Source organism: Homarus americanus, unplaced genomic scaffold (assembly GCF_018991925.1).
Source record: "Homarus americanus isolate GMGI-L3 unplaced genomic scaffold, GMGI_Hamer_2.0 scaffold33783, whole genome shotgun sequence".
Lineage (NCBI taxonomy): Eukaryota > Metazoa > Arthropoda > Malacostraca > Decapoda > Nephropidae > Homarus > Homarus americanus.
In genome coordinates this window covers 905-12,636 of record NW_024743309.1, presented here as the reverse complement: position 1 = coordinate 12,636, position 11,732 = coordinate 905, and the positions used below count along the sequence as shown (strand labels likewise).

Sequence of the window (11,732 nt, the reverse complement as noted above, 5' to 3'; positions counted from 1 at the left end):
GACTTTGTTATACTCGATCACCGGATTTTGTTATACTCCATCAGGAGACTTTGTTATACTCGATGAGGGGCCTTTGTTAAACTTGATCAGGGGCCTTTGTTATACACGATCAGGGACTTTGTTATACTCGATCAGGGGACTTTGTTATACTCGATCAGCGGACTTTGTTATACTCGATCAGGAGACTTTGTTATACTCGATGACGGGCCATTGTTAAACTCTATGAGGGACCTTTGTTATACTCGACCAGGGGACTTTGTTATAATCGTTCAGGGGACTTTGTTATACTCGATCAGGGGACTTTGTTATACCCGATCAGGGGACTTTGTTATAATCGACCAGGGGAGTTTGTTATACTCGATCAGGGGACTTTGTTATACTCGATCAGCGGACTTTGTTATACTCGATCAGGAGACTTTGTTATACTCGATGAGGGGCCTTTGTTATACTCGATCAGGGGCCTTTGTTATACTCGATGAGGGGACTTTTTTATACTCAACCAGGGTTCTTTGTTATACTTGATCAGCGGACTTTGTTATACTCGATTAGGAGACTTTGTTATACTCGATCAGGGGCCTTTGTTATACTCGATCAGGGGCCTTTGTTATACTCGATCAGGGGACTTTGTTATACTCAACCAGGGTTCTTTGTTATACTTGACCAGGGGAGTTTGTTATACTCGACCAGGGGACTTTGTTATACTCGATGACAGGCCTTTGTTAAACTCTATGAGAGACCTTTGTTATACTCGACCAGGGGACTTTGTTACACTCGATCAGGGGCCTTTGTTAAACTCGATCAGGGGCCATAGTTATACTCGATCAGGGGACTTTGTTATACTCTATCATGGGACTTTGTTATACTCGATCAGGGGAGTTTGTTATACTCGACCAGGTGAGTTTGTTATACTCGACCAAAGGACTTTGTTATACTCAATGAGGGGCCTTTGTTAAACTCGATGAGGGGCCTTTGTTATACTCGACCAGGGGACTTTGTTATACTCGATCAGGGGCCTTTGTTAAACTCGATTTGGGGCCTTTGTTATACTCGATCAGGAGACTTTGTTATACTCGATCAGGGGACTTTGTTATACTCGATCAGCGGACTTTGTTATACTCGATGAGGGGCCTTTGTTATACTCGATCAGGGGCCTTTGTTATGCTCCATCAGGGGACTTTGTTATACTCGACCAGGGTTCTTTGTTATACCCGATCAGGGGAATTTGCTATACTCGATCAGGGGACATTGTTATACACTATGAGGGGGGCTTTGTTATACTCGATCAGGGAACTTTGTTATACTCGGTGAGGGGACTTTGTTACACTCGATCAGGGGACTTTGTTATACTCGTTCAGGGGACTTTGTTATACTCGTTCAGGGGACTTTGTTATACTTGATCAGGGGACTTTGTTATACTCGATGAGGGGGCTTTGTTATACACGATCAGGGGCTTTGTTATACTTGATCAGTTATAATCGTTCAAGGGACTTTGTTATACTCGATCAGGGGACTTTGTTATACTCGATCAGGGGACTTTGTTATACGCGACCAGGGGAGTTTGATATACTCGACCAGGGGACTTTGTTATACTCGATGAGGGGCGTTTGTTAAACTCGATGAGGGGCCTTTGTTATACTCGACCAGGGGACTTTGTTATACTCGATCAGGGGCCTTTGTTAAACTCGATCAGGAGCCTTTGTTATACTCGATCAGGGGACTTTGTTATACTCTATCAGGAGACTTTGTTATACTCGATCAAAGGGCTTTGTTATACTTGATCAGGGAACTTTGATATACTCGATCAGGGGCCTTTGTTATAATCGTTCAGGGGACTTTGTTATACTCGATCAGGGGACTTTGTTATACTCGATAAGGGGACTTTGTTATAATCGACCAGTGGAGTTTGTTATACTCGACCAGGGGACTTTGCTATACTCGATCAGGGGCCTATGTTAAACTTGATCAGGGGCGTTTCTTATACTCGATTAGGGGACTTTGTTATACTCGATCAGGGGACTTTGTTATACTTGATCAGCGGACTTTGTTATACTCGATCAGGAGACTTTGTTATACTCGATGAGGGGCCTTTGTTATACTCGATCAGGGGCCTTTGTTATACTCGATCAGGGGACTTTGTTATACTCAACCAGGGTTCTTTGTTATACTTGACTAGGGGACTTTGTTATACTCGACCAGGGGTCTTTGTTATACTCGATGAGGGGCCTTTGTTAAACTCGATGAGGGACCTTTGTTATACTCGACCAGAGGACTTTGTTACACTCGATCAGGGGCCTTTGTTAAACTCGATCAGGGGCCATAGTTATACTCGATCAGGGGACTTTGTTATACTCGATCAGCGGATTTTGTTATACTCGATCAGGAGACTTTGTTATACTCGATGAGGGGCCTTTGTTATACTCGATCAGGGGCCTTTGTTATACTCGATCAGGGGACTTTGTTATACTCAACCAGGGTTCTTTGTTATACTTGACCAGGGGAGTTTGTTATACTCGACCAGGTGACTTTGTTATACTCGATGAGGGGCCTTTGTTAAACTCGATGAGGGACCTTTGTTATACTCGACCAGGGGACTTTCTTACACTAGATCAGGGGCCTTTGTTAAACTCGATCAGGGGCCATAGTTATACTCGATCAGGGGACTTTGTTATACTCGATCAGGGGACTTTGGTATACTCGACCAGGTGAGTTTGTTATACTCGACCAGGGGACTTTGTTATACTCAATGAGGGGCCTTTGTTAAACTCGATGAGGGGCCTTTGTTATACTCGTCCAGGGGACTTTGTTATACTCGATCAGGGGCCTTTGTTAACTCGATAGAGGCCTTTGTTATACTCGATCAGGGGACTTTGTTATACTCAATCAGGGGACTTTGTTATACTCGTTCAGCGGACTTTGTTATACTCGATCACGGGCCTTTGTTATACTCCATGAGGGGACTTTGTTATACTCGACCAGGGTTCTTTGTTATACTCGATCAGGGGACTTTGTTATACTCGATCAGGGGCCTTTGTTATACCCGATCAGGGGACTTTCTATACTCGATCAGGGGACATTGTTATACTCTATGAGGGGGGCTTTGTTATACTCGTTCAGGGGACTTTGTTATACTTGATCAGGGGACTTTGTTATACTCGATGAGGGGGCTTTGTTATACACGATCAGGGGGCTTTGTTATACTTGATCAGGGGCCTTTGTTATAATCGTTCAAGGGACGTTGTTATACTCGATCAGGGGACTTTGTTATACTCGATCAGGGGATATTGTTATACTCGACCAGGGGAATTTGATATACTCGACCAGGGGACTTTGTTATACTCGATGAGGGGCCTTTGTTAAACTCGATCAGGGGCCATTGTTATACTCGATTAGGGGCCTTTGTTAAACTCGATCAGGGGCCATTGTTATACTCGATCAGGGGACTTTGTTATACTCTATCAGGGGACTTTGTTATACTCGATCAGGGGGCTTTGTTATACTCGATTAGGGAACTTTGTTATACTCGATCAGGGGACTTTGTTATAATCGACCAAGGGAGTTTGTTATACTCGACCAGGGGACTTTGCTATACTCGATCAGGGGCCTTTCTTAAACTTGATGAGGGGCCTTTGTTATACTCGATCAGGGGACTTTGTTATACTCGATCAGGGGACTTTGTTATACTCGATCAGCGGACTTTGTTATACTCGATCAGGAGACTTTGTTATACTCGATGACGGGCCTTTGTTAAACTCTATGAGGGACCTTTGTTATACTCGACCAGGGGACTTTGTTATAATCGTTCAGGGGACTTTGTTATACTCGATCAGGGACTTTGTTATACTCGATATATATATATATATATATATATATATATATATATATATATATATATATATATATATATATATATATATATATCTTGATAAAATCTTATCCACGTTTTCATTGTGGATTTACATGAAATATATATATATATATATATATATATATATATATATATATATATATATATATATATATATATATATATATATATATATATATATATATATATATATTCGGAAGCATATCACGCATCTTTGTCTGGAATAAATTAGAGAGAGAGAGAGAGAGAGAGAGAGAGAGAGAGAGAGAGAGAGAGAGAGAGAGAGAGAGAGAGAGAGAGAGAGAGAATATCAGTGTCATCGCTACTAAGGAGAATTACTTTACCTGTGCAAGCGCCACGTCAATGGTCCACATATTTATGATGCTGTCCAGCACTGCAGTGGTGATACGAGTGCCATTAGGGCTCACAAGATAGGGATTGGATGTGATATGATTTGTCGAGTCCATGTCGAGACGAAACTGTAGTTTGCGGCCCACTGAAGAGTCAACGTTAAAGGTGCTGTAGACAGTCAAGTTGGCGCCTTGGTACTCCATCTCATGGATCTGAACCATAATAACAACATGAGTCTTCCTCCTGCGATGAATATCACACTCACTCACTCAGGCATGTCATCTATTTATTGGTTAATAATAGTTATGTGAGTATTACAACTGTCATGTATTCAAATAGCCTCAGAATATAGCCGCTACCCCCTCCCCCCCTTTACCAGATGTTACAGTACTTGGCGTGAATTCGGGCAGCTTAAATTATAAGCGCAGCACATATGTGGATGAATTGTGCCTTTGATGATAAAAGCACGAAATTTGGCACATATTTAGGGTATGCCTAGTTAAAGAAGTTTAGCCAAAGGGCATCGTAGATTTAACCCGTGAAAGCAATGGCGCCCATAGTCTATTAGGTTAACTCCATTTGATGGCAAAAAAAAAATTCTTACTTCATTCCAGTTACTAACTCAGCCGGCACAGGATCCACCACACTGGCAAAGAGTTGTGTATGGGAGGGCTGGGTGTACCCTTCTTAGTCAGTCCGCATATATTACCTCTATAATTTGTGTGTTCGGTTAATTTGTTTTTATGCCTGTTTCCTTGGCGGTAATCAGATTTGGATCTGAAAAATTGGGCGACTGTTTAGAGATCCCTTCAGGTTCTCTCAACATGATAGCGCTGTAAGCTTAGCCTGTTTATATTGTTTGTAAATTATTTCAGCACGAGACGCTGATAAATGTGTCCGTACCTTGCCATGGATGTTTGTAAAAATATTGATTTGCTTTTTAGAGTAATCGTCCATGTTGTACATAAGTAGAGGAGTTCCTGTAAGAACATCATGGGGTAAACATTTGTCTGTGCCATAAGCAATACAGTAGGGGAATTGGCCTGTGGAACTATTGATCGACCCATTTATCGAAACTGCTACTTGAGGTAACCAGTCCTCCCATGCCATGTGCATGAGTTTCATAATATCTCAAGAATTTCAAGGATTTTATATTGGTTCTTTAAACCAGACCAGTCGCCTGTGGGTGATAAGTTGTGATGTAGCTTTGTTGGATGCTGTATTGCATGAAAATTTGTGTTAAAGTTTATTCTTAAACTCTGATACGCTGTCGGATAAAATAACCTTGGGTGTCGTGAATGGGTCATATCATATTTTCACTAGAGCGTGGGCTACTGCCTCGGCTGATTTTTCCTGCAAAAGAACTGAAATAACAGATCTGTAGAAGTACGTAAATATAACTTTGGTGTTTCTTCGAAAGTTGTAACAAGTCAATTGCTCTTGTGTAGAAATGACGTTACAGTGGAGCCCTTAGCTCAACACACGATGAACCTTTAGCAATGAGTTGTTCGATGTCTATATTCATGATATTCCAATTCTAAGGTTTTCTTATTTCCGCTAGGCATTTGTCACGTCTGGGATAGCCTGCATGAGGGACATTGTGGCACAGAGTAAGTACAGCCATTCGTAGTGTGTCAGGTACAGCAATTTGTGTGACAGTATCCTGTGCATTCGGTCTGCAGCGGTGGAGTATGTCTTGTCGTAGTTCAAACTGCCAGAACAGAAGAGGTAACTTAAGTAGATAAGCTTCCTCCCCCGACTCTAGAGCAAAAATGACTGTAGTCCACAAGGAATCAAGTCATTGTTCACCCCGTAATTGCGATAGCGTAAACAAAGATACAGACGTAACTGGTCTGGACAAAGCATCAGCGACAACGTTCGCTCGTCATAGAAAGTACTTGAACACGGGGGGCGAATTCTTGAATAGTTAAATACCAGAGTGCGAGTCTGCCTGAAAGGTTTTTCCAAAAGAACAACTCCGCCACAGCTACATGATCCGTATGGACGGTTATGGGATATTAAAAAAATAAATCCAAAGGAAACTTGCAAAAGACCCATAACTTTCGGTGGTGCTTATTGAAGTATCAGAAATACCATAGAGTAACTCAAATAGTTAGAAATGCCAATCAGCATCAGGCGACAGTAATAAAACCTGGAATGTCATAAGTTCTATTCAGAACAGGAACACTCAGCCTTCGGCCCCTCACTCAGCTTTTGTGATAAATGATTCAGTTGTAACGGAACCCTCCCCCATTGTCAACCACTTCAATTAATATTTTATTGATGTTGGCAAAAATCTTGTAGAGAGCATCCCAGATTACCAGGAGGAATTTTGAGCCTACCTCCAAAACAGACAGCAAAATGAGCTACTCTTATCTCCTGTCACAGCAGATGAATTATTTGCCATCATAAAAATGTCCAAACATGCAGCAGCAGGCGAAGACAATATACCAATGAGCACCATTAAGAAAATAGCCCATTTATTACTACCTGTCCGAATACACATTTGTAACTCCTCCTTCACTAGTGGTGTCTTTCCGGATAAACTGAAAACTGCTAAAGTTCACCCAGCAAAAAAAAAAAATCTGGGGACAAAGGTCTCTTCAAGAATTACCGCCTCTTATCAGTCCTCCCAGCCTTGAGTAGGATACTGGAAAAGCTAGCATGTAATACAGTAGACTAAATTCCTTCTGCAATGCCAATAACATCTTCACAGACTTCCAGTTTGGATTTAGAGCTAGAAGGACGGCTGAGAGTGCTCTGCTATCCTTTACTCATGACATTTTAAATTCTTTGATGACAGTCAGTTCACAGTCGGTGTATTCTTGGACCTCACTAAAGCCTTAGATACTGTCGACCATACCATCCTCCTTTCAAAGCTTGAACATTACGGCGTTAGGAACCTGCCCCACAATTGGTTTACCCCATATCTGTTCAACAGGATGCAGTATGTCTGCTATAATAATTACCAAGCAGACTCTTCACCAATCTTGTATGGCGTCCCCCAAGGTTCCATTCTCGGCCCGGTACTGTTCTTGTTGTACATAAACGACATATTCCACGCCAGCACACTCATAAAATGCAACTTATTTGCAGTCGATAGCAATCTTTATGCCAGCAACTCAGACCTCCATTCCTTGATGAGAACTATGAACACTGAATTAACTAAAGTCAGGACTTGGGTAATAGGTAATAAACTGACCTTAAACCCTGAGAAAACCCACTACACGATCTTTCACAGAAGGAAAAACTTACCCCCAGACCAGGACCCTCTGTACCTTGGTAATACAGTCCTCAAACGCGAACAAAATACTAAATTCCTCGGAGTTATTGTTGATGAGAAACTTAACTGGAGAAACCACATACAAGCCATTCACAGTAAAGTCAATAAACAGTGTGGTATCATATATCACACTCGACAGTCACTCACTCTCACAGCAATGAAAGAAATCTATCATGATCTTGTTTACCAACACCTGATACACTGTCACACACTATGGGGGAGCCTCCAGCTCTTCAAAAACATAATCTCTGGTTACTGCACAAAGGAGAGTTGTACGGACAATGACATACTTGAAAAAAAAAAGCAGATCACACAAACGAAAAATTTGCTATAGTGAAAAATTTCAAATCCGAAGATAGTAACACCTACTGCTGTGCCTTCTTTGTCTACAAATCTATCAATTACTTGCTTGACAATAATTATTTCCAGTTCCGGAATAATCAGAGATACAGCTTAAGGCACCCAGAGCTACAAAGACCACCCCCCATGCCCTCCTCTCAGTCCCAGACCTCCATAAAATATCACCGTGTGAAGGTGTGGAACAACTTACCCCCACCCATCCGAGCAAAGACTACGCTCCTTTCCTTTAAATCATCTCTTAAAAAATATCTTTTGTCTAAGTATTAATGTTTCTTGTAACACCTACTATATTTACAGTACCTGCTTTTATTGTACCATCAAAACTGCTTTATCGGAAATTATCATGTAAATAGATAAGTAATTATCATTGCAATAAACATATTTGCCAACTAGACATAATCCTGACAGCTCTGTCCTCTTGTTCAACCATAATACTGTACAACCCATGTTGTACTGCTCCCCCATTATACTTATGTTTTCAATTCCACTGTATATATATATATATATATATATATATATATATATATATATATATATATATATATATATATATATATATATATATATATATAATTAAGCTAACAAAATAAATAAAATTTAAAAACATTGAAGTGATAACCGAGGTAACATTATGAGATGTTCTTATTACCACCATGCAATTGTATTATTCCAGATGATACTAAATGTTACATAATACTTGCTTGAGATCAAAATATAGTATATATGAGGTGCCTAAAAGAGAGTTCAGGTTCTCAACTGGCTCAGCCATGTTCATATTGTTATTATTATCCACTCTGTATCTGTGTTTTTCTGGCTAAATAAACTGTTTCAGTTCAATTCAATTCAATTCAATTCAAACTTCTTGATTGACCAGACAACAGCTAATACTTCCAGGTGCATAACTGAATAGCTTGTTTCTGCGTCATTAAGTTTACGACTGGCGTGAGCAATCACTTTATGTTTCCCTTGTGTGTTCAGCTGCACGAGAACAGCCCCGAACCCTTGTCCTGAGGCGTCGGGACGGAGAGTAAATTTGTTGAGTGCAGTCAGGAAATGCCAAAATAGGTGTTGTCTTCAATCCAGTAAAACTATTCTCCTGTATATCATTCCAGACAATATTCGTGTCTTTCTTGAGGAACATAGTCAGCAGCAAAGCGAACGTAAAATACATTTTATAGCATAAATAAATGGCAATAACCTGATAAACCAAGAAAACTACGCACCTAATCAACGTTTGTAGGACGTGAAAATTGTGTAAGGCTTTGAATTTACCGTCAGCTGCATGAATTCCGTCTCCATCGACTACTTGACCAAGGAGTTAAGTTATAGATTTTAAAAATTCACATTTGGAAAGTGTGACTTTAAGTCCCGCTGTATAAAGCTTGTTGAAAACTTCCGCTTGTGTGTCGGGATGACTCTCTACGGTTTTGCTAACAATGATAAAATGATCAAGGTAGGCATAAACTGTGCTGCCTCAGGTTAAGGTAACTAAATCCTAATATACCACTGGTTAAGTTAACTAGCCCCTATTTTTACCTCTGGTTAAGATAACTAGTACCTAACTTTACCCTCTTGTTAAGGTAACTAGGACCTCGTTTTAGCCCTGGTTAACGTAACTGGGTTCTAATCTACCCCTGGTTAAGGTAACTAGACCCTACTTCTGCCCTTGTTAAGGTAAACTAGGACCTAGTTATAAGTCTGGTTAAGGAGTTTATTTTACCCCTGGTTAAAGTTACTAAACCCTACTTTTAGTCCTGGTTAAGGTAACTAGGACCTAGTTTTCTCCCTGGTTATAGTAACTAGACCTTACTTCTTCCCCTGGTTATGGTAACCAGCACCTCGTCTCTTCCCTGGATGAGGTGAATAGAACCTATGTTTACCCCTGGTTTATCCAGGCAACTACATGTTACTGTGGCCCAAACTGCGGTATCTATGCCGCACTTTACCTTGACACTGATGTTTGAGAGTGATTGTCCAGGCTGGTAGGTGAGGGCACCCAGAAACGCCTCATCCAACATGCCACCATCATCTTCGTCCAACACAGAGTAGGTCTTTCCTCCTGTATTCATTGCCAGACTTTCCAGGGCCATGTCTGCGTCTTTCCTTTAATAGAATTGAAATAGTTTATTATGCCAGAAAGTTAAATAAAAAAATTATTATTATTTATTCTTTAATAAACTTGGATGAGCCTTTTGAGAGTTGTTGCTATCTTTAGAAGGGTTTCTGATAAATTACATTTAAATTAAGATATCTAAATAGAATGGAGTAGAAATCTGAGTCATATCGAGTGCATAATTTACAGTCAATAATTTATAACACTACTACACATCCATATACATGTATAATAATATAATTTAGATGTACACAATTGTCTTACCTGTAGGAGAGATGCAAAAAGAAAACTATATTTTCAAATGAGTTGAAGAAAACTAATAATTGTGTCAATGGCTGTCTTAATAAAGAACTGAGCGAATGACTGTCTTTTTAATTAAATAAGTGACTGACTGTCTTATTAAGTAACTGGGTGAGTGAATGAGAAACTGACTAAAATAACTCCCTGATCCTTAAATTCATACTGTAGTACCCGAAACTATGTCAAGCGTTCGACTCCTGAGGCCTATGAAACACTTGGTACTACTCTCGCGCCTCCACCATCTGATGCTGCTGAATGTTGCCACATCTTAGTTAAACAATTCCCTGTGTTTGCTTTTATCTAAGATGTTCGTAAATATAATCTGCGTATACTCAATATACGTTGACTCTACCGGGGAAGTTCCCCACAAGCCGCTGTCGTTGTTAAATGAAAGGGCGGGGAGCCTAATCACTATTGAGGCCCACTCCTCGCCACATTTTATGCAGAGCCCTATTATCCCGGGCTTGTTTTTTGTGTTGTCAGTTGCCATTGGGGATATACCATCGCCGACTGCTGCAGATGTGATCGTCCTAGATTTTTGTGTGTGTTTTTACGGGGCCTTGGGGGCGGAAAAATATGAGTAAAAAGAAATTAAGCTAGAAAAAAAAGGTTGTATTAATCTACACCACAAAGATGACGGAAAACCAGCTTTTTAAAGTGAGACAGATTGTATAAGTAATGTATGGAAACACAGAAGAAGGCAGAGCATTCCACAGCTTGTCTGTGCGAGGAAAGAAGGATGTAATATAACGGGTTATTCTAGTGTCACCGACATCCACAGAGAAACGGTGGGCACCGCGGGCAAGCCGTGTGTTACGATCCCACGGCCTTGCCGGCGGTACACAGGATGCCAAATCCACCGAACACTGCCAGTGAAAGTACTGTAAGAGAGAGTGAAGCAAAATTGCGACGAAAAGAAAGGGAAGAGAGATTATCAATTAAAAGAGGAGAGTCAATAAGACGAAATGCCTCTCATTCCACCCTATCTAACAGTTGGACAGAAGAAGAGCCACCCCAGATATGAGAACAGTACTCCAAGTTAGGACGAATGAGTCCCTTATAAACTTGATGCAACTGCTCAGGAGTGAAATAGCTACGGCATCTGTACAGCATTCCCAGATTTTGGGAGGCAGCTTTAGCAATGCTGAGGATGTGTGGCTTCCATGACATATTCGAAGAAATGGTTAGGTCTAGCATATCCATTTTGAATTTGGCAGAATGATTGCGTCCTGAAATGTGATTGGTGGGAGATCACCTAATTTGAAAAGTGTAATTGGCAAATACTGAGTTTTATTACGATTGAATTTAATCAAGTTTCTACCTCACCATTCGGAGATGCTGAACAGATCCACATTGATAAATTAAATGATATCAGCTCTAGAAATATATCTAGTTTGTGAATTAGGAGGTAGGGAAAAATGTGAAGAAGAGGGAAGAGTAGAATCATGAGTGTACGAATG

At 40.5% G+C, this 11,732-nt stretch overlaps 1 protein-coding gene across 1 annotated transcript; it reads right to left on the bottom strand.

Annotated features, from left to right (window-relative positions):
* Positions 1-4,163: 4,163 nt before the first annotated feature.
* LOC121877141 lies at positions 4,164-9,987 on the bottom strand. Its single transcript, XM_042382761.1, has 2 exons — positions 9,806-9,987; positions 4,164-4,428 (listed from the first exon to the last, which is right to left on the bottom strand). Exons 1-2 carry the CDS (start codon positions 9,947-9,949, stop codon positions 4,201-4,203), a joined length of 372 nt encoding a protein of 123 aa, XP_042238695.1. The 5' UTR covers positions 9,950-9,987; the 3' UTR covers positions 4,164-4,200.
* Positions 9,988-11,732: the final 1,745 nt, after the last annotated feature.